The 22,499-nt window shown below is 47.2% G+C and overlaps 4 protein-coding genes across 4 annotated transcripts; 2 read left to right on the forward strand and 2 right to left on the reverse strand.

Moving 5' to 3' along the window:
* The first annotated feature begins 82 nt into the window (after positions 1-82).
* F4817DRAFT_166366 (uncharacterized protein) lies at positions 83-2,037 on the forward strand. The gene is made up of 2 exons (XM_049298163.1): positions 83-325; positions 487-2,037. Exon 2 carries the CDS (start codon positions 515-517, stop codon positions 1,550-1,552), a length of 1,038 nt encoding a protein of 345 aa, XP_049157435.1. The 5' UTR covers positions 83-325; positions 487-514; the 3' UTR covers positions 1,553-2,037.
* A 164-nt stretch (positions 2,038-2,201) lies between these two features.
* Positions 2,202-5,988, forward strand: F4817DRAFT_342725 (tRNA synthetases class I-domain-containing protein). Its single transcript, XM_049303941.1, has 3 exons — positions 2,202-3,108; positions 3,165-5,356; positions 5,413-5,988. The coding sequence occupies exons 1-3, from the start codon at positions 2,390-2,392 to the stop codon at positions 5,817-5,819; spliced, it is 3,318 nt and encodes a 1,105-aa protein (XP_049157436.1). The 5' UTR covers positions 2,202-2,389; the 3' UTR covers positions 5,820-5,988.
* Positions 5,989-6,826: 838 nt separating this feature from the next.
* F4817DRAFT_166376 (ammonium transporter) lies at positions 6,827-9,324 on the reverse strand. The gene is made up of 4 exons (XM_049298164.1): positions 8,955-9,324; positions 8,528-8,859; positions 7,822-8,413; positions 6,827-7,768 (listed from the first exon to the last, which is right to left on the reverse strand). Exons 1-4 carry the CDS (start codon positions 9,034-9,036, stop codon positions 7,191-7,193), a joined length of 1,584 nt encoding a protein of 527 aa, XP_049157437.1. The 5' UTR covers positions 9,037-9,324; the 3' UTR covers positions 6,827-7,190.
* Positions 9,325-11,762: 2,438 nt separating this feature from the next.
* Positions 11,763-14,913, reverse strand: F4817DRAFT_342733 (uncharacterized protein). The gene is made up of 3 exons (XM_049303942.1): positions 14,551-14,913; positions 13,241-14,466; positions 11,763-13,188 (listed from the first exon to the last, which is right to left on the reverse strand). The coding sequence occupies exons 1-3, from the start codon at positions 14,635-14,637 to the stop codon at positions 12,321-12,323; spliced, it is 2,181 nt and encodes a 726-aa protein (XP_049157438.1). The 5' UTR covers positions 14,638-14,913; the 3' UTR covers positions 11,763-12,320.
* Positions 14,914-22,499: the final 7,586 nt, after the last annotated feature.

Below are 22,499 nucleotides of genomic sequence, written 5' to 3' on the forward strand. Positions count from 1 at the left end.
GATGACGCAGCTAGCCTAAAGCTCGAGCATCATAACTTACTGCGTTGGAGATGGTTTCTTCTAGTCTCTAGATATTGGCTAACACGCTTAGCAAATTGCAAATTGCACTCCAAAAGTGACATGTAGTAATTGTTAAATATATTTAAACCCATGGCATACTCTACTCGCAATTGTTGTTTCTTTTTATCTTTTTTCGTTTCCGTATTATTTCCAGCTTGAGACGGTATGTATCGTTCGGGTTATGTACCTGTACCAGATCGAAACATCGGCCCCTTGAAACGATTATCCTATTACCTACATGCACTTTTCCTTTCTGCCTACATATGTATGTTCTAGCTGTTGAAACATAACATAACGTTCTTATCAATATATATATTAAGTTCATCTCATTACTAGCGTTCACGCGGGACGGGAGGAATACTTCACTTCACTTCACTTTCATCTAACTACCTAAGTTTAAGTATCTTACCTTCGTTTCTTTACAAGCTCACCTATTACCTACGCCAAAACCGCAATGTCATCACCATCCGCCCCAGGACCCCTCGTCCGCCTACGGGGCCTCCGCACCGAACAGCTCCCCGCAGCTACCGCGTCGCCCGACGAGCTGGCGCCCTTCCTCTTCGCAATCCTGCGGGAAGCCGTCCCGTTCATCGACTCGGCGGCGCCGAAGGCGGGAAACGGCGCTGCGGACCCGAAGCTCTGGAAGTTGAAGGGGAGCCACGCGCATCCGGACGCGGCGGCGAGAATCGATGTCTTGGAACGTGTGGTCCCGGCTGCTGAGCTGGGGGAGGTGGCTAAGGAGGGTGGTAGTAAGGAGAAGGAGAAGGGAAAAGGGAAAGTTAGGCCGGAAACTTGGTGCTGCCGCCGCAGCGTCCACGAGGATAAGCCGGAGAGGGGAACGGCGTCCTGGGAGGAATTCGTGCGCAGCTTCCGCGACGAGCATGCCGAGTCGGAGCGGGCGTTTACGCCGGCGTGCGTGGATGCGCATCAGGCTTTGGCGTGGGACTGCGGGGGCGCGGAAGCCTTGGAGGGGGGGCAGACGTGGGGACGGTTCGGGCTGATTGTGCAGGAGATGCGGCATCGCATTGGGAGGCCGGTGTTGAAGGATCGGACGTTTCCCGTGCTGCAGATGACTGCTACTGCTAGCTCCACCACCACATCTTCCTCGGGAGAAGAAGAGGAGGAAGAAGAGTTCCTCGTGGTAAGCATCCCCATACCGGATTTCGGGACGTCGGAAGCGAGTAAACTGGCGAGGGAAAGGGGGGCGCAGATCGCTAGTTATGTGAGTGTGGAGAGGATCCGGAGAATGGGGGAGGGGGATGGGGATGGGGATGGGGACGGGGGTAGGAAGGTGGAGTGGCTGATGGCGACGGCGAGTGATGCGGGAGGCGTGCTGCCGGCTTGGGTGCAGAATGTGGCGGCGCCGGGGGTCATTTGGAAGGATGTGCCGCTGTTTTTGGGGTGGATTGGTAGGGAGAGGGTGAAGAGGCAGCAGGGTAAAGATGATGATGGTACGAATAACGCTAGGGGTGTTGCGGCTGGGGATACTTAGGTCTCGGCTGGATTGGAAGTATAAACTAGATGGCGAAGGGGTCGGGGAGTAGTTAATACCGGTAGGATCTTGGGAGGGAGGAGTAGAGATGATGGGAGTGGAAGTGCGATATATGACACAGCGATTTATAGTATTTGGCGGAGGGCGTTAGATGTTATTGTGTTAATATGATTATAGTCTAAGGAAGAACTGCTTGTAAAATTAAGGATGCTATCTAGGTAATGATGGTTACCTAGAACTCATAGCTACCTATTTCAGTCGGTTGAGGTTAAAGGCTCGAGCATGGTATGATTTATTACAACTCCTGCGCTTGGTATAATCTGTAGTTTCGTACTGACATGGCCTGTGATATATAGTCTTTGGAAACATCTTATAGAGAGGCGGTTCATAACTGCGAAGGAGACACAGGTATATACTCTACTTATATTAACAAATGAAGACTTTGAAAAGACTCGAAATATACTTATACTGCCTTAGGAATAGTTGTAAAAGACGAGAACATGTAAAAGTTACATGTATATTGTGGGGTACCGAAGTACGGTCTTATATAAAATCACCCCGCCATTGTATAGTACATCTTATCGATAATGTTATCTGGCGGCAGTTACCCCTCCGAAAATCGTACCTTTTTTCTAGTGAGTCAAAGTAAGTCTGAGTCAAACAATTTTCGAGAAAGGAAGCCGACTTATATATCTAGGTATTAGCCAACCCCAATGCTACGAATCATTTCCCCCTAATTCTCCATTCAACACCGTCAAGTTGTCTAGGTTATTTCTTAGGGCACTCTGGGTGCGCAGGCCGCCGTACAGATCAACTTTTCACTTCACTCGCGCCAACATGGCTACAAATAGCTCCCGTGGTAACCCTATCGATGCATCCGAGGGCCCAAGCAAGGTTGGTGAGGGTGCCCCGCCTCCGGTCGCCGCCGATACTAAAGGCGCCGTGAAAGAAGCTGCGGGACAGTCGGACGGTACTGGTGTGCACGCCTCGGGTCAAGATGCCGGAGCCGCTTCGACTTCAGCCAAGGCCGAACCTAAGGTCAAGACTGAGAAGGAGTTAGAAAAGGAGAGGAAGAAGGCTGAGAAGGCTGCCAAGTTCGAACAGAAGAAGGCCAAAGCCGCTGCACAGGCTGCCCCTGCTGCTAACGCTAAGGCGAAGGACAAGAAGCCTAAAGCTCCCAAGGTCGAAGAAGAGCCTCTTCCCCCTTACGTCGAAGAGACCCCCGCCGGAGAGAAGAAGCAACTTAGATCCCTCGACGACCCCCAGTTGAAGGCCTACAACCCGATCGCCGTCGAGAGCGCTTGGTATGAGTGGTGGGAGAAGTCAGGTTTCTTCAAGCCCGAATTCGCCCCGGATGGAAAGGTCAAGGAGGAAGGGTCCTTCGTCATCGTCATACCACCTCCCAATGTGACGGGAGCGCTACACATGGGGCACGCCTTGGGTAATTCCCTTCAAGATGTCATGACCAGATGGAATCGTATGCACGGGAAGACAACACTGTGGCTACCAGGCTGTGACCATGCCGGTATTAGCACCCAGAGCGTCGTCGAGAACATGTTCGTGCCATTGCCTTGTTATTCTTTTATAGGTACGTATACTGACTGCTCTCTAGGTTATGGAGACGGCAAGGCAAGACCCGACATGATCTAGGCAGGAAAAAGTTTGTGGAAACCGTCTGGGAGTGGAAAGAGGATTACCATAAGCGAATCAATAACGCGCAACGTAAGATGGGTGGCTCGACCGATTGGAGCAGGGAAGCCTTTACTATGGATAAGAACCTAAGTGCGGCTGTGACAGAGACTTTCGTCAAGCTCCATGAAGAAGGAACAATATACCGCGCGAATCGTCTTGTCAATTGGTGCACCCAACTGAACACGGCGCTCTCAAACTTGGAGGTCATCAACAAGGAATTGACCGGACGAACACTCCTCGACGTACCTGGATACGATAAGAAGGTTGAGTTTGGAATTATTGTCCACTTCAAGTACCCCATTGAAGGCTCGAATGAGACGATCGAGGTTGCTACAACGCGTCCCGAGACACTACTAGGTGATACAGGTATCGCCGTGCACCCTGATGACGAACGGTATAAGCACCTTGTTGGCAAGAAGGCTGTCCACCCCTTCATCGAGGGCCGTTTGATGCCAATTGTAGCGGATGACTACGTGGACAAGGAATTTGGTACTGGCGCCGTCAAGATTACCCCGGCTCACGACCCGAACGATTTTGCGCTAGGTCAGCGACACAACTTAGAGTTCATTAACATCTTGACCGACGATGGTCTCATGAATGAGAATGCCGGTCCCTACAAGGGCCAGAAGCGATTCGACGTAAGGTATGCTATCCAAGACGCTCTTAAGGAGCGTGGATTGTACGTAGATAAGAAGGACAACCCGATGAAGGTACCCCTCTGCGAGAAGTCCAAGGATGTAATTGAGCCCATCATGAAGCCCCAGTGGTGGATGAGGATGAAGGATCTAGCCGTCGAGGCAATCAAGGTGGTGAAAGATGGCCAGATCAAGATCAAGCCCGAGACGGCCGAAAACAGCTACTACAGATGGATGGAGAATATCAATGACTGGTGTCTTTCGCGTCAACTCTGGTGGGGACATCAATGCCCTGTCTACTTCGCCAACGTCGAGGGCGAGGCAGGTGATCGGGCGGACGACAAGTTGTGGTTCTCGGGGCGGACAGAGGAAGAAGCACGAACGAAGGCTGAGAAAGCTCTATCAGGAAAGAAGTTTACGTTAGAGCGCGATGAGGACGTACTCGACACGTGGTTTTCTTCCGGATTATGGCCCTTCTCAACCCTTGGATGGCCGAACAAGACCCATGACTTGGAGACGCTATACCCAACTAGCGTCCTCGAGACCGGATGGGATATCTTGTTCTTCTGGATTGCAAGAATGATCATGCTTGGTCTTAAGATGGTGGGACAGATTCCTTTCCGCGAGGTTTACTGCCACTCACTCGTGCGAGACTCGGAGGGAAGGAAGATGTCTAAATCCTTAGGCAATGTCATAGATCCTCTCGATGTCATCAGCGGAATTCCCTTAGAAACCCTCCACGAGAAGCTGGCGATGGGAAACCTCCACCCTAGCGAGGTTGAAAAGGCCAAGAAATACCAGAAGACCGCTTTTCCCGAAGGTATACCACAATGCGGAGCTGACGCACTTCGATTTTGCATGGTCAACTACACGACCGGTGGAGGAGACATCAATTTCGATATCAAGGTCATGCACGGCTACAGGAAATTCTGTAACAAGATTTACCAGGCCACGAAGTTCGTGCTCGGCAAGTTAGATCAGGACTTCGTTCCCGAGAAGACCGGAAAACTTACCGGCAAGGAATCCCTTGCCGAGAAGTGGATCCTACACAAGATGAACGCCGCCACCAAGGAGATAAACGAATCTATTGCGAACCGAGAGTTCAACCGATCGACGACGACGGTGTATCAGTACTGGTATAACCATCTCTGTGATGTGTACATAGAAAACTCGAAATCCCTCATACAGGACGGCACAGAAGAGGAGAAGCGCTCGGCTGTTAACACTTTATACACTGCGCTGGACAACGCGCTGAGGCTGATCCACCCCTTTATGCCTTTCCTCACAGAAGAACTATGGCAACGCCTCCCGCGCCGACCTGGCGATGAAACTCCATCAATCATGCTTGCTCGATACCCCGTGTACGACCCAGAGCTAGATAACCCCGCGGCCGAGGCTGCCTACGAACTCGTCCTGGGTTGCTCCAAGGGTATCCGGTCATTAATGTCCGAATACGCTCTTAAGGACGAAGCTAAAGGTAACTTGTTCGAACTTACTGCCTCCCTGATCTTATACTAACACAAATATCTATAGTTTTCATACAAACCTACGACGAGACGGCGCATCGGACCGCAGTGGAGCAGGTCCAATCCATCAAATCGCTCAGCGGCAAGGGCGTGACCGGAATCGAGGTTACCTCCGGATCAGACGCGCGTCCCACCGGATGCGTGGCGTTCCCCGTGTCGAGCGCCGCGGCAGTGTTCCTACACGTCAAGGGACGCGTAGACATCGACGACGAGATCTCCAAGGCCAACAAGAAACTCGACAAGACGCGCGCCGCCATTGCCAAGCAGCAGAAACTCCTCGCCGACACCAACTATCAGCAGAAGGTCGCGGCTGCCCTCCAAGAGGCGGACAAGAAGAAACTCGCTGATCTGGAATCCGAGGCCAAGGGCTTCGAGGGCACGATTAAGCAGTTTGAGGGGTTAAAGTTAGAGTAGATTTGTTGTGAGCTGTTTAAGGGTGGTTGTTTGGAGAGATTGTCTTGGGGTGGGAGGATGATATGGAAAGAAATAAGTGCGACAAAACTAGTTGCAGTTAAGACTTATGATATAGCTCTGTAGTGATAGAGATAGAACGAATGGAAGAAACAAAGAAATTTCATTAAAATAATCGTGGTCTTGGTGATGTTAGTATTGCTGTTGTGCGAAGGGTTCGATAGGGATGTGAAGTAAACTAGGATAAAAACAGGTAACTACCTAAGTTAACTAACTAATCTAGTATAACTATAGTCTTAATAGTATACGTCTATGTGCATAGGTAACTACCCCTTACCCAAACTTGCTGCTCTATTACTATCTATTAGTCATCACGTTATAGCATAACTAGGTAGGTGGTATAGTATAGTATGGTAAGTAGTAAGTACACAATGAACGACACATAGTTGGTACTCCAGGCTAATTTAGCTAGCTGCCTCCGTAGTTAGACTCGCGGGCGCGTAAGGGGTTCGTTCTAGATGAGAGCAGTTAAAAGGGGGCCGAGGTCGGCCTGCGTGTGTGTGTGTGCTGTGAGTGAGTGTTAGTTTTGTGCAAAGGAGGCGAGGCGCTTTTAGATAGGAGGTGATTGCGGTCAGGCGTTTATACATATGTATCTACACGTTCTGTGTATTGAAGTAAGTAAGTTAGATCTGTAGTCGAGCGGGTAGATAGAAGTAAGCTTGCAGAATAACGACTACACTCACTATTCGTCTACTCATCTCGATGCCATGATTCTAGCATATCGAGCACACTTACCGACCTACTTTACTACGCCGGAAATCATCACGAAATACCATAATCCACTCATGATAAAACGTTCCAAGAATTTGTATTGGTTGTTGGTAGTATAGGCAGTATATACCTTATGTACCTAGCCTAACCTAGCCAGCCAGCATGTCATCCCTCACCCTCCTCCTCACACAATACATCGCATTCATCAATCCATCCCCCCCCCCCCCCTACCTCCCTCTCACTCAAATCATCGCAAACATCTCCCCTCCCCCCCCTTATCTCTCATATCAGAGAAGCAGCAGTAATAGCAACGCCTAGACGCCATGCCTTCAAGGACGAAAACAAATCGTTCATCCCGCCCCTCCCGGCAGAATTTTTATTTTTCTTCCAACGAACTCCGAGTCAGACGGAGAAATAAAAGATTTACACGCAAATAAAAAGAGGAAAAAAGAAGAGAAAAAAAAACTGATGGGTATTATGTAATAACACACGCGCAATTTATGCCAAATAGTGTAGTGCAACAGTAACAATGGTCGATGATGATGGGGGCCATGGTCCTCCGGGGTTTAATACAGTCGAGGTGGAAGTAAACGAAGCAGAGGCTTATTCTCCGCTTCCCCTGCTACCCTGCGTAGCAGCATCTTCGGCAGCGGCCTCCTTGGCGGGGGCTCTGGCCGAGGCTCCTATCTTCTCTTGCTCTTTCTCGAGAGCTAGGCCGTTCGTATTGGCCATGTGTTGGTGCTCTTCGATTCCGTGCTGCGGGACAAATCTGTGGCCGTCCGCGGTAGGCTCTTCCTTGGCAGGGGTCCACGCTAGGAAATCTCGGCGCACTTCGACGTAGTCGTAGGCAAATTCGCCGAGTTGGTCGTCGTCCATACCCAGCAGCTCGGCTTCCTCGGTAGCGCGTAAGTGTAAACCGGGTACGAGGTCGATGAGTTTGGCAATGATGGCGGACATGACGAACGAATAAGCGCAGGCGGCTACGATGTAGGCGATCTGGATGTACAACTGGGCATAGTGATGATCAATCCAACCGCCGGGAAATACTCCGTTGTTGACACCGTCCAGGCCGATGATATAGTTCGCACTGAAGAAGGCGTTGAAGATGAGACCAACAATACCACCGATACCGTGTTCGGCGAATACATCGAGGGAGTCGTCGATTCTGACTAGGAACTTGACTGTTTCCAAACGTGTTAGTACAAATCGTTACAGTGGTTTCGATCTAACGTACCTTTAGTGCCAAAGTTACAGCAGACACCAGTGACAACACCCAGGATGATCGATGCCCAAGGAGGAATAAAACCAGACGCAGGCGTAGCGGCAACGAGGCCAGAAATGACACCAGAACACCAACCAACCATCGACCACTTCCTCGCAAGACGGAAATCGAGCAGACACCACGTCATACCGGCAAAAGTAGCCGTCAGACAAGAGTTCCAGCATGCCATTGTAGCCCTTAGGTTAGCGCCAAACGCAGAACCGCCGTTAAACCCGAGCCAGCCGAACCAAAGGAAAACGGTGCCGAGCGTGACCAGGGAAACGTTGTGAGGCCGGAAGTTGAGCATCATCTTCTCGTGGCGGCGGCCGAGAACCCACGAGTAGGCCAGAGCGGACAGGCCGGAGCCGATCTCGACGGGTCCACCTCCAGCGTAGTCGAGAACACCGTAGTTGAAGGCCCACCCGTGAACATTCCAAACCCAGCAGGCGAGGGGGCAGTATACGAGCGTGGCCCAGAAGAAGACGAAGACCATAGCGGGAAGCATGCGACCTCTCTCGGCGACCGCGCCGATGACGAGAGCTGCGGTTACAGCGCAGAACATCATCTAGATCGTGTGTTAGTCGTCGCATTTTAAATCTCAAAACTCAAAAAATAAATAAAAATAAAAATAAAACATAAAACATAAAACTCAATTCGTTCCAGCTAATAAAAAACTTACCTGGTAGAAAGAGTACAATAACTCAGGAATGAGCGGTGATCCGGGTGAAGGCTTCGCGAGTGTGTTCATGAGACCGAAGTGATGCAAGTCGCCGATAAAGCCGTTGGTGGCCGTCGAGCTGAAGGCCAGCGAGTAACCCCAGAAGTACCACTGGAAGATGATGACGCTGAAGGACATCATGACGACCCAGATCAGAGACAAGGCCGACTTTCTTCGAGATAGACCAGAGTACAGAAACGCGATGCCGGGTACCATGAGCAAGACCATGCATGCCGAGACGATGATGAAAGCCTGGTCGCCTGATTGGTACCATTGGTTTAAATTTTCGGTGCCTATTTTAAGAGTCGTGTTAGTTTCGGTCTGTTCACACGCGCATTGCTTCTCGTTTCTCTCCTGGTGAAATTGGTGGTTGCGATTGGTTACATACTAGAATCTCCGCCGGTCTCGGGATTGCTGCCGTCGAACACGGCGGGCGCACCCGTCCAGTTGTAGGAGGGTGACCACGACATGATGTCGGTATTAGTCGAGAAATTCGGAAGTCGGCGGGTTAAACAAGCCGGCAGGTCAATTTCCTCTGTAACGTCTACAAGCCGTCTGATGCCGGGGGGAGGGGGGTCGGGAGCTTGTAGATGCTCGGTCGGTTAAGGAAGAGAGAGAGAGAGAGAGGGATGGCGAAGAAAAGTTATTAAAGAAAAAAAAGAGACGACCATCAAACTCGGTTGACATGCAGCATGGGATCGAGGCGACATATGTATATGAGAAGCGACAGACCGAAGTGGACTCTTGATTTTTTTTTAGACTTAAAATCAAGACTTAAGCGTCCGGCCAGACCTTAACAGAAGATGGAACCAAATTTGGGAAGATAGATAACTATCGGACCAATCAGATGTTTCGGTCTTACCTGTAAACTGTATGTAATTGAGCAGTTAGAAGGTACCGGGGTGCTGCACCCCAAACCCTAATGATCCCTAGGTTAGGTAGGTACCTACCTACAAGCTTGTAAGTGTAAGGTTTTTTAAGATAGGAACCCCCATGTATTGTACCTACCTTTATGTATGTACTTACCTTGCTGCCTTCCATGTTACCTTACCTAGATACATGGTACTCCACTGGAGGCTTACACGCATGTACTCCCGTATTTACGGGGAGCATGTAGCCCATGAAGCATATAGTACTTGTGAATTTGCACTTGTAAATTACTACATGTAGTTCCGACTATGCAAAAGGCGTTGTTATTCGAGCGACATCGCTGGTCCAGGGCGAGTTAGAGAGACCCTTTATCTAGGGACTCATTACGAAGAAGGGGATAGATGCAATTAATACTAAATCCTTACCTACCTAGGTACTAAATAGTGTATGCAAGAAAGACTTACATCTGATATATTACAGTGATATGTGGTTGTAAATATCACAGTAACATCTATCGGCAACACTCGTGGGTATCCCAATCCCTTAGGCTTACATTTCCATCTAGTTGGGATCAGATCTGTTTCATATCAGCTGGTAGTAAAGTCTTCTAGCTGGATGATAAACAAGCCAATATACCTAGCTGAAGATCAGCGTGCGTATGCTACAGCTGCATCTCCGAGAAATTCCTACCATATCCACTTTAGCATTGGTGCTTAGGTAGGTATGTATGGCGTCGTCCTTCTCTTATTCTAGATACCTATACCTATTTCGATAATATGGGGTGCGTGGAGTTACTCGGCAGCCGCAGCATCAGGGGGCTTTGTTACTGGACGTTGACTAAGAAATTGGCTTGGCTAAAAAACCCGAGTGGTGATGCTAACTTTCCGCATTGCATGAGGCGAGGCGAGGCGAGGCCATGGATACATATCCCATATCCTCTATCCCATCCCAAACGACGTTACGATGTAAGAACCCACGAAATCGACATTCTTCTTCCACAGTTGTTGTCGTCAAACCCAAGTCCAAGGGTACATCAATGCAGGTCCCCTATGTAGGCTCTAGCCAAGCCAGAAAGCTCGAGCCTCTACATAGATCGCGTGGGACGGGCGTATCTGTTACGAAATAGTTTGTCCGCTACCCTGCAAACCATTTGCAACGCCCTCGGAGCAGACGAATGGGAGCGCCAGCTTTCAGCCCGAACAATTCCTATCTCTGCTGTACCTAATCGTGGATGAGTCGCGCGATGGGGCTGAGATCGGAACAAGCCCGTCTAACTGGGGGATTGACAAGGGGGGAAAATAGCGAGGTACTTCCCATCTCGTCTCGACACCGTCGAAGCTTAAACGATTTACTATTAACTAGCCGCAAGTTCTTGAAACATTTGCGACTGATATTATCTTGCGTAGACGTCTTGGTCTCAAGTACGCACTTATCGCAATCCCTTCGCATGTAAGCCAATGCTAACTACTGAGCTAATTCCCTACGGAAACAAGCTTAACTCAAATAGATGACGCATCCCGCGCTCGCTCAACCAAGATACGACGAGTAAACGAGGTATTTTTTTTTTCTTATTAGAGTCTGACAGTCTTCAATCTCTTTCCCAGTAGAACTTCTCAGAGACAGGGGACCACTAGTGGGCGGGATCGACATTAGGTCCAATTGCTTAATTGAGACCAAGCCATCTCCAAGTACCGCGTTAACAATTTCTAGCTTGGGGTACAATTTGGATGATGTCAAGCCATCGACCATCGATGTTCGAATGCCACTTTCTCGGACCAACGCTACGTTCGGCAACCTTCCAGAACGTCTGCGTCGCTCCAGCCAGTCACATCCAAGCAACTAGATAACTAATAAGTTCGTTGGTGTTACTCGAGTCGCCTACGACGGTACCGCATCGTTTCACAGTCTCGTGTCGCGAAGCGAGGAAACGCACGAGGCTGCCGGAGATTATGTAGATTAGTAGGTTTGGGCTGAAGAGCTGAATTGGGGGCGTATCTGTCTTGTCAGTCAGGAAGTTTACCTTATCGAATGACAAAACCTGCCCCACAGATCCCCGGAAATAAATAACTGACCCGCATTACCCTAACTCTGAAGGGAAAGGCTAGCTCAAGCCTTATCTTTGATTTATCATCCAATCAGAAGTTGCTGCTTTTCTATTGATTTATCATTACCCTACGAAATCGCGTCTTGGCATCTGATCTGGATATATGGGTATGTACCTCAGCCTACGTATGCATATCATTCTTCTAGTGTAGATTCATATCATTAACTGTCGTGATTTATAAGTATGAAATAGAATATTAGTTTCTTGAAATCAGGTAATACTATTAAAACACGACGTATTTCAGTATATTACCCTCGGCATTAGCGTGCTTGATTATACGAGTCTTATTTTACTCTCGGAATGCGATCTATTGGTAAAGCTCGGTTTGTATGTCACTACATAATCTTGATACATAAGAGTCTTGTTCACAAAGCGAGCGTGAGCCCAAATTCAAACTACATCAAATTACCCTAGGTAGTCCGGGTGGCTTTTTGTAGAAACAAATCCCTGTCTGGCTGGTCTGGTTCCCCCACGGGCTAGCCGTCGTGGCATTTCGTAGTATGTATCTAGCCATATGGTAGCTGAAAAGCTAAGCTAAGCAAGTCAAGCCTCATTCATGCCAATCTGTTCCGGTTTGTTACCTTTTTGATTCCCTTTATCAATCCTTTGCGGGACCGCCATGCAACATGACAAATAATTCAAGAGCCTCGTCCGTCCTCCCTTGTCCTTATGCAACCTAAACGCCTGCTGGTTTAGCCCAGCCTCGATTCGAAAACATCCCACGAAACCCTGGGTATCTTGACAATGATTTTGTACAGAAGAGAAAGAAATTTGTGACCCTCATACAATGGAGAGGGGGTCTGTTAATGAGTTTCGAGATATTTCGTAACTGAGAATTCTAAGGTCGTAGTACTGAAGCATGATGCGGTATCGTCTTCGGCCAACAGGCCCGGTTGCTCGTTCTACATTTCCGGAGAACGGCACTGGCCCGACGGCCACCCCTAGCAAGGGACAGATAGGCCGCATCTCGTTATCTTCATCCCGTTTCAGAGGTAGGACAGCCTCAACCTTGAAGCCCCGTTTGAATAGGAACTGCTTTGGAGGGCGCGTCAAAGTGACAAGCGCCACCCGCCCGCACAATGAGCCGGCTACGACTAGCGACAGTTCCGGGACGTGTATGAGATTCGCTAGGCGTTCATGAGATATTCTCATTGCTGGAGTCACTGCATGCGGAGGTCGAGACTGGTCGATGGCTTTCTCAAACATTATACCTATACCACCCTCTTCAAAACTGCGAAGCTCAAGATCGACCTCGTATGTTCGTAGAATACTGCTTCCGTCCGTGAGAATGGTCTTGGGCTCCTCAATATATTCAGAGTCGGGTTTCCCTGTCCGAAATTCCTGCGCGGCGCCCAAGTCAGGGACCTTCATCCTGTGGTCGAATTCAAACCATGAACCCCCAGGTGGCACACCCCTGTGCTCAACAGGGTTGAACGAAAATCGCGAGATTTTATCCCATCTCACCCACGGATGCACCGACGAATTGTTTTTCACGTGTTTGATGGCCTTGCTGATATCAAACCAATTTCCAATCCTCTCGTGAGAAATGAATCTGATATTATCTTTTTCTAGGCCTAGCGAATCCTTATAATCGGCTGCCGGGAGGAAGCTGCTTTCGGGGAGTACGAGAACACCCCAGCCCCGAGGCCTGGCTTCTGTTAGCATATTCATCATGATATAGCAACATGGGGCAAACTCACTTGCGGAAAGTGTCATAGTGAAACCTCACGTTCCGCGAGCGAGCGGAGTAGAGGTCCTCGATCTTAACGAAAGGATGGCCACCAAAGTGCCAAATGTCCATCACCCAGAGCCTTCCTTCGATATCTATTGCTACAACCTTATCTGCTTCCCCCTTGTTGTCGCTACCAAAGGCAACATTCGGGATATTGGCTCCTCCTAGACCAGTGTCTAGGATAATTCGCCAGTTGGCATCTCGACGTCGGATTGCTTTTTCTAGCGAAGACACATAGCCAGTCTCCTTATCAGGTGAGGGTTTGCTGTTTGATGGTTCCGAGGGATCACCATTTAGATTCTTAGCGATGTTCCTAAAGAATTCAACTGAGTCAACTCCGGGATTATGTCTGTAATCTTTCCCGGTTAAGGCAAAGACGAAAACACAGACGTTGTGCGCGTTAGAACTGACAGCTATAAGGCGAGAGTTCTTGTGAACTGCAAGCCCCCACGCGCTTTTCCCGACATTCTCGTGAAAGAAGGGCTCGGGAACGATTTCAATGTCTCGGCCGTCCCTCTCACGGCGCAGAAGTTCATTCTCAATAGACCGAGTGTAGTATCCGATGACATCGCCATCATCGTAGGCAAGCAATAGAATTTCCTCATCACCAAGATCACCAACGACTAGATGGTTCACCTGATGCGGGAAGATGTTATCTAGGTACCCGCCAACTTCAATACCCATCGCGCTAGGCTGCGGTCGTAAGATAAGGTCAGGCTCAGCAGGCAAAGAGTTCGTAATGCAGCTGCGGGGCCGGGAGACGTATATCTTGTCTGTGTATGCCACCATGTAGATATTGTAGACTTGTGATAGTGCCGTAAGGTTCAATCTCCATGTTGCGATCCGCGGTGGTCCTTCTTCCTCCAATGCGCCATCCGGCTCCGTAGTAGGTTCCTGGTCGGTAAAGTCATCAAAGTCATCCATTCCAGGGTCGAAGAGCCCGTCCGTCGATAAATCTTCTGGTTCATTGGGCTCTAGAGCCCCTATAAAGGTTAGATCATCTTCCAAATCCATTTGCGTTACACCCTCCATAAAATTATCATTATCAAGTATATGAACGTCGTCATCTTCGATGGCTTCCTCCGAATCGCTGGTATCGTCGATACTTTGCTCGTCCACATCGTTATTCAGGTTGATTTCCCCTGCGGGGTGATTAGCCTCGAAGGGTATCTGTATTGACATGGAGATGCGATGCTACAAGCAACAACAAGTTACAACGTCAGCAGGAATGTTCAAATATTCAATAAGCAAGCTCGACAAGCTCGACGAGGTGCTTACTCTCTTGCGGCCGGTCTCGCAGTAGCATTTGCTCACTTGGAGCTCCCCCCCAACGGAGCTCGTATCCTTCGCCATATCCTTCGCCATATCATCACAGATTGCCAGGGGCTGCCAGTTGCCAGTTGCCAGTGCTTATCAGTGGATTCGGTGCTAAGGAAAGATGATGGGAGAGGAGGCTCGGATTAATTATTGCAGGTATATTGCAGATAATTATTGTAGGTGGAAATTCTTTAGTCATTTGAAAGGCGTCGTAACTTCTGGAAATCATCATAATATGCACATGTCTGACGCATGGCGGTGGAGACCAACATGAATTAGAGTTGATAACGATAGGTGAAGCTACAAAGCTTGTAGCGACTAAAGTTATCTCAGTAAACTCAGACCATAAATTCGATATCGTTCGTGGGGTTGTACCTCCCCTAGCCACACCACTTTTCAACCAATCAAAACCCGGAACAACCCCCCAAAACAACATCAAATCTATGGTCTAAGGCAGGTTTAAGACTTTGTACACTAGAATTATACGTTTAACGTTTTAAAATAATAATATTAATAATAATATTAATAATATTATTAAAATAATAATATTAATACGTTTTTATAATTAATAATAATTGATTATATAATAATTATTAACTTTTTTATTAAATTTATTAATTAAATTTACGCGTTTAAGTTTTTTAAAATATTAAAAGTAATTATAACGGTTATATTATAACGGTTATAACGCGTTAATTATAACACCGGTCGTAACGGTAACCGTAACGCGTAACGATAACCGTAACAAATATTAAAACTTAATATATAAAACCGTATAAATATATAAAAAAAGTTAAAAAATTTAAAAAATAATATTATTAATTTTAAATTATTAAAAAAAAAAATATTATAAAATATTAAATTATTATATTTAAATATTTTATATAAAATTTAATATTATATAATTAAAACGTTAAAAATTTTTAAACGTTAAAATTTAATATATAAAAAAATAATGTTTTATAAATATATAAAAAAAATAAAAAGTTAAAAAAAATATATTATAAATTTTAAATTATTAAAATTAAAGTTATTTTATACGTTATTATAATATATTAAATTATTATAAATGTAATGTTTAATTTTTTTATTATTAATAAAAATGTTAAAAATCTTTGCAATATTGTATAACTTTAGACCAAATATTTTCGAATGCTTTGCCTGTGACTTACAGGTATAAATACACGGACCATGCGTTGCGTGGCGCAGGCGGGCGCAGCCCGTTTCGAAAAAAATATCTGGTCTGAGGTTACCTGAGATAAGATTAAAGCAACTTAAGCAACTTTAAGGGATCACCAGCATTACCCCGCCAATTACATAACTCCGACTAGTGGGATGAAGGTGGGTCATGATGTTGTGGTCCGTGCTTGCACAATGTGTAACTGGTACTTAAAGATAACTTAGATGTCTCACCAATAAGAGTCAGTTGGTTCTTTCTCAGGGGTAACTTCTAAGCTGTAGTGTATAACATTAACTAATCCTATAGAAATCCAGACAATGGACTTTCCTTAATTCTTAACTTTAGTTCTTAAGACTACTTCACAGTGGAAAATTCACGTCACAAACACTGCATGACAGAGATGAATTATCTATAAACGATAAGTTAATTTAATAACAAACAAGAGTATTCTTCTATGTTTAACTGTGATACTAGGATAGCCAAGTGGGGTGATGTTACTATACAGTGACTATCTATGTAAAGCAAGACTATAGCCCTATGTGTCCCGGCTTCAGGGGTATACAACTATTAGGAAATACATAGACATAATGAATGAAGGCTAGACAATGCAGTCGCGCTTTCAGGCAACAGCTTGAGAGGACAAGTGGCTGGGATAGTCGCATGTTCAGACCCCACATGGTCTAAGATCTCTTCTCTTGCCTCTTCTCCCTTATGCATATATCATCATACTTGTGTAGAATTTGGAATTATATGCTATGACTTCTCCTAACTAGGCCTTTCCGACCCCCTCGTATCTATCCTAATCTGGCCTATCGAAATGAAATTCACGTTAGAAGTATTGCCACCATCCCCAACGCGATTAAGGCCACCTCACGATCCAATATTGAAGGACCACAACTAAATAACACGTAGTAGTATCGAAGACCGCGGATGAATATAGCGAGAGGCAAGGGCCTAGCTTCTAGTATATAGGTGTATTGGTGACTGTTGCAACTCGTATCCCTTCCAAGGATAGGGGGAAGAATACTCTCCTTATATAAACCTACTATATAGTAGCTACTCCAAGGGGTAGCCGTATTATCTCATGGCAGGTTGTTCTAATAAGGTATTGGGGTGGTTAGTAAGGCAGGTAGTAGAATATACATATACCACAGGGAATATACCTATAGGTATCATGGATACTACCAATACGTACAAAGTGAAGACTTGGCATTATAGAAATTTGATTAACAATAATAAGCGATATTTATAATGAGGTGGTAAAGATAGGGTAATATTGCATAAAAACTTATAGGAGCTCTCCCATTAACAAACCCCTTTATTGATCAAGCTATCGCAATGAGGATATCAACTTTGAATAACCCTAACATGTTAAATCTCACGTTAAACCATTATTCCATATCTCCACGGCCTTGAGTGACAACTTTGACAGTTATACCTACCAACGGGGCAATTCCCACGAGACAAGATCCCCCCTCGCCTCATAATTTGGAAGTCAACGAATACTCAGCGAGCCACTACTTCTACAGCATCATTCTACTCCAAATGATGAGTTCTGTTTGAGTTGATAGATAAGTACTCTAGTTAGTTAATTAATCTCAAAGTTTTAGAACACCAACCACCCCCTGGTGGATCTGCTCAGGGGTAAATCATACGACATAGTCACCCCCATCGGTTGAAGCTTCCGTATAAGCGAAACGGTCCCATTGTTTATACATACATACAGGCAGCCAAGTCTTTATCCATGGTTACCAAGGTAGTAGTGAGTAACGAGGGCATGTTGTCCTTTAACTACTCGCCAATCCGATCTATTACCTTCTAGCATAGCTCCTAACCGTCAAGCACCTTATGCCCAAAGCCGAGGATAAGGACCCCGCCTCATCTTTGAATGTCAAACAACTGTCAAGCTATGGGCTCTCGTAGGCTTATAATCATTCTCCTATGTTCTAGATAACTCCCGAAGCTTGGCCTAGGTAGATAGACAACCCCTTAATATGATCTGCCCATATACCAACTCCCCCGACCTTCAAGATCATTACCTCATATTACCCTATAGGGGTATATATTCTAGAGAAACTTCCACCATATGTACGTAGTGCTTTCACTCTGGAAGCGGTTGACTGTGACGGGTTGAGGCGACCTAATTACGTACCTAATTATCAATGTTCCCATAAAAACCGTAGTATCCAAGCCAAACACTCAACAGTCTACATACAATTATCTACCACCTCTTCTCGTTGAAGCTTATCAAATCTCGCCATCCATGGGCCAAACATCGACTGACCAGCATTTCCACATAAGTCTGGTCTATCATTAGCAACACCGGGATAACCCCGATGGTCAGGGAATGCCTCGGTAACTGCTTCGCGCCCATGTGGCACTTAGCTATCACTTAATGGGGGAGAGACCCTATGTATAAGACATAATTCCCGTTCTATCTCCACTCTCGATGGGATAGCATCCCAGTTAACGGGTGATAAACACGCGTACAATATAGTCTTCACAGCGAAACTTGTTCCGTCCGCAACGACACAAGACAAGAAAAGTCGTACAAGAGTCTTCGTCCCACAGCCACTACCTACCTATCTCCTGACATATAAAAAAGTAATCAACATAAACTACCACATATCACAGCCCTAAACATCCAAGGGGGTATCGTGTACAGCATATCTGCGATCCATTGTATGTATAAGGCTACGTTCTGCAATGCGGCATGGGCACCAAGAGCAGTAGGAGGGTAGCAGCAACGTCCGTACGCAAGGAAACACATCTACCACGAGCCAGTCTCACGAATGCAAACCTCCATCTAAACAATCAACGCAGATGACTCGTCAATTATCCCATTTCCCTCCCCTCCAAACAAAACAACCAACAACCCAGCCGTAGCCACGTATCTCACCTAACACTGTGTAACCACGAAGCCGTGGAATAATACCGTGTAAGCTCGCTCTGCGTTGAAAGGGTCTCCGTCTCCCACGACCGGACGTATTACCTACCCCTGGACCCCAACCCGCCCGAGATAGATCTACGATCTACGAACCCATCGATGTCGGGAGCGTACAACATGTATAGCATGGAAACGTCATGGTGTCTTCATACCTATCTGTATGTGTCCGAATGGAAGAAAAAGGGGGTTACCCTGGAATTGAAATGCCTACTACCGTAGTACTATAAACTAATAGCGACTAGTTACCTATAGAAAGAGTCAGATGCCATTTCCGGAAACTCTTCTCCTGGGCTGTCTTGTGTGTGTGTGTGTGTTGACCATCATCTACATAATGTCGGTTAAAACAACACTCCATTTCCAAGGGAACATTATGTGCCATCATACTCATACAGCCGGCCCTTGCTTGTTAGGCACGTACCTTTACCAAGCCTTCTATAAAGTTTTCCCTCCCAGTACGTAGCGAAAGGCTTGCATCGTCCTCGCCCGAGCAGACCAGATCAGATCATGCAAGGGCGGCGCGATCTCCCCACAGCCTCCCATCGTCGTAGTAGTGGCGGATCACAAGGTCCAGATCCGGATTCGCATAGGTAGGTTCGTTGGTTGCCAGGGGGGTTAGGCCAACCCACCAACCCACCAGTTCGCAAACCCAAACCACACGATGCGAACTTCGCCGATCACGCGGGATAACCGAGATTCGAGTATGTAACGGGCTGCTAGTGCTTATGTTCGACCCGTTGCCGCAATGCTGTAACACGGCCTGGATATTGGAGTGAACGACAACATTCTAGATCGGACTGTCGCACAAACTGACGATGGCCAAATCCCGCGTTATCACCTCCGCCGATCGCCGAGGGACGCCATTGAGTTGGTATAAAGATTCGTCCGTATCTCACTTGGTTATGTTGAATGCTTGCTCGTCCTTATTCACAGAACCTAGCTCGGGTTTGGTCTCTCAAGAACCGACCTCGCGGGGTCTCAAGCCGTATTTCGCTCCCGAGATCTCAAAAGTACCTTTCTCTTCTTTATAAATTAATAGTCTTCCGCGAAACTTTACGTTTCCTTTCGGGAAAGTAATCATAAAACTGGGTGCTGGAAACGGATGGTGGGACGAAGCTCATCCTCTCAACACCAGCCCACGATAGCCGCCTATAAGCCGAGTTACCGAGGCTGGGTTGTATAGCTTACACATCACATCTCAGTGATATCCATGTTTGGTTCAACTTGAAACCAGTTTCAAGTTACGATGATCTGGTTTCGAAAGACCCAAGGGCAAGTGTAATTTGGTGCGTTGCAAAGGCAACAGGACAACTTTCCCATGGACATCTCCATCTGAACTGGGTCATATCGATTAACGATTTACGTAGGTCTGATCGGGTTAGAGTTACTAAGACGTCAGTTTGCTTGGATTACTCTCTCTACGGAGATTTCTATGCCGCTTTCTCAGAATCGAAACTTGCAGAGCAACCATTGGAGCGCTTGTGGATCAAGACCCCAAGTAAGAAGGCATTGCAAGGACGGCTGATAATTATGTGACTGCGCATATCCGGAGCGTTCCGATGCATGTCGACTGATATGGCATCTCCCTATTATGCTATGGAATTCCATCTGGTTCTGTCAAGAAGAGCTCGAATGCTATGGGTTGACAGACAATAGGAGAAGAAAACGGGATGAGAAAGAAAACCCACCGATTCGACCTCAGAGATGTCAGGTAATGGGTACCACCCTCCCTTAGGTAGCTAAGATCAACTCACCACTTACCTACACCTACCTACATACATACATGATGTAGATACCTTCAGGGTTCGTACATGAGGTATGTAGAGACATATAAGGCGTCTACCTATCGTTGCGTATGGCTACCTGCTGACCACATGTTTATCCGATAGCATTAGCCGAAGGCTTTTAGGACGCATCCTAGTCCGAGTTGTTCGTGTAAGACGTGTAAGACGTGTAAGAGTATGGAGTACTTCTGAGCCAAGTGCTCTCGCCCATCAAAAGTTCTTCTTGGCCGTTCTAGATGCGTGTGTGTGTCGACATCCACATAGGAATAGGTTGGGCAGTAAGGCCGAATAAGCAGTCTTACCCTTCCTTTAACCCCGTCCCCCCCTGTCTTCTTACATAGTACCTACATACATATGTAGGTACCTAACCTTTATTTTTTAATAACCATTTTCCATTTCCTATATCAGACTTCATCGGCGGATGTGGAGGATTAGCTGACTTGATTCGCAGAAATTGCCGAAAATAAAATGAAATAAAATTGGTTCCCAGGAAATGGGACCATTCTACGTCAACTCTCAACGAGTCACGCGACGATAATGGCCCGTGGTGCGGTCTCATTAGTCACTTTTTGTACCCAACCGCGCCTCTCGCGTTTCGCACTCCGAGACCACGATTTCTCTAGGATCGACAATCCTAAGTCAGTCTCTAATACGTCCGTACCATGACCCGGAATCCCGACTGCAAGTACTGCGCACAGTTCACGAGTTCGTGTCACACCACCCTAAATCCTGTCGAGGACCGTCTAGAAAGTAAAAAGGGTTGGATAGAAGCATCGCGTTGATCTCGATCACTCCCTTTTTTTTTCTTTTTTCGAACGGGCCAGGCCCTTTTTCTTATCGGATACGGGAAACATATGTGTTCATCGACACGTTTCGAATCCGCTGAGATCGTCGCCTTTTCGTTGACCGGTCGTGTTGTAACAGGGCTCAGGCGTCGATTTCCTATCGTCTTTTCATTGTGCATTTTCGTTGGCTTTGCGTCGTGGCCCCCGAAGACGAGAGACAGCAATCCTTGGCTCGTCTATGGGTTACGTGGGTGTGTCTAGCAGCTAGCAGGGCGTCAGGTTGCCGCTGTCCTCGCCTATGCAGCAGGCGGTAGATAGATATTAGAAACTCTGCATCCCGACAGGTTACAGTAATTAACCCGTGCATGAAGGGCAGCACGTCCTCTGCAGCAAGCTAGCAGCCCTGTACCGGTGACCGTCGCAGCGTCCAATCCCCATGCAAGAAGGCCTTGCAGAAAAGTACCCATACCCATACCCACTTCCTTGGCCCCGGCCCCAGCTAGCCTTAACCCCATGCCTCAGATCTGAAGGGCGGATGCAAGCACATGCCTAGCAGAGATGTTGGAGGTGTGCTTGGCTTGTCTACTGCAACCAGGTACTTGCTAGCGGCGGCACATTACAGTACCCGCGGAGGCGTCTGGCGTTACTACACCGGTGCTAGATGTACTTATACTCCATCTTGTACCATGCTTGTACATTTGGATACGCTGGCCAAGGCGTAGCTATCCGAAAACACGGTGTTCAGAGCATTGGGAATTCGGGTGCCATAGGCGTTGCGTAGGTGGCTCATCGTACGTCGAAGAGATCTGAGATTATCAGATACACAGCTACGTACGGTGCTATAGAAGCGGCAACCCGTATAGCAAGCTATAGTTGGAGCTCCGCATCCGCGAAGACGAGCTCATCATTCTCGAGTTCAACTGAACCCGACTAGAGCGGTCCTTTTTTTTTTTTTTTACTAATTCCACTACCCCTCCAACTTTTTCCTCAACGATTTCTAAGTGTTTTATGAGATATGATAGTGCCCCTTTTAGTGCTGAGGCGAATTAATGGTACCAAATGAGGTGCCGGCCGTCATTTCCGTCTGCCCCGATCCAGTGATTGTGCTCCCCGGACGCTATGGTCAATGTCTACCGGCGGAGGCTCGACCTTCGTGGGTGAGCTGACAACATCCTGACGTGTGTATAACGTGCGTGGGTCGTACATGGTAAGTGATA

Source organism: Daldinia loculata (assembly GCF_022478755.1).
Source record: "Daldinia loculata strain CBS 113971 unplaced genomic scaffold F4817scaffold_37, whole genome shotgun sequence".
NCBI lineage: Eukaryota > Fungi > Ascomycota > Sordariomycetes > Xylariales > Hypoxylaceae > Daldinia > Daldinia loculata.

What these genes read in the sequence shown, in the direction of transcription:
- F4817DRAFT_342733 (XM_049303942.1), bottom strand. Translation starts at nt 14,637, where the DNA reads ATGGCGAAGGATATGGCGAAGGATACGAGCTCCGTTGGGGGGGAGCTC. An exon ending in GCGAGACCGGCCGCAAGAGA is followed by an intron (nt 14,467 to 14,550) that starts GTAAGCACCTCG and finishes TGTTGCTTGTAG; the next exon opens with CATCGCATCTCCATGTCAAT. An exon ending in CACTATGACACTTTCCGCAA is followed by an intron (nt 13,189 to 13,240) that starts GTGAGTTTGCCC and finishes AACAGAAGCCAG; the next exon opens with GCCTCGGGGCTGGGGTGTTC.
- F4817DRAFT_342725 (XM_049303941.1), top strand. Translation starts at nt 2,390, where the DNA reads ATGGCTACAAATAGCTCCCGTGGTAACCCTATCGATGCATCCGAGGGC. An exon ending in CAGAGCGTCGTCGAGAACAT is followed by an intron (nt 3,109 to 3,164) that starts GTTCGTGCCATT and finishes ACTGCTCTCTAG; the next exon opens with GTTATGGAGACGGCAAGGCA. An exon ending in TCTTAAGGACGAAGCTAAAG is followed by an intron (nt 5,357 to 5,412) that starts GTAACTTGTTCG and finishes AAATATCTATAG; the next exon opens with TTTTCATACAAACCTACGAC.
- F4817DRAFT_166366 (XM_049298163.1), top strand. Translation starts at nt 515, where the DNA reads ATGTCATCACCATCCGCCCCAGGACCCCTCGTCCGCCTACGGGGCCTC.
- F4817DRAFT_166376 (XM_049298164.1), bottom strand. Translation starts at nt 9,036, where the DNA reads ATGTCGTGGTCACCCTCCTACAACTGGACGGGTGCGCCCGCCGTGTTC. An exon ending in CGAGACCGGCGGAGATTCTA is followed by an intron (nt 8,860 to 8,954) that starts GTATGTAACCAA and finishes CTCTTAAAATAG; the next exon opens with GCACCGAAAATTTAAACCAA. An exon ending in CTGTAACTTTGGCACTAAAG is followed by an intron (nt 7,769 to 7,821) that starts GTACGTTAGATC and finishes GTTTGGAAACAG; the next exon opens with TCAAGTTCCTAGTCAGAATC.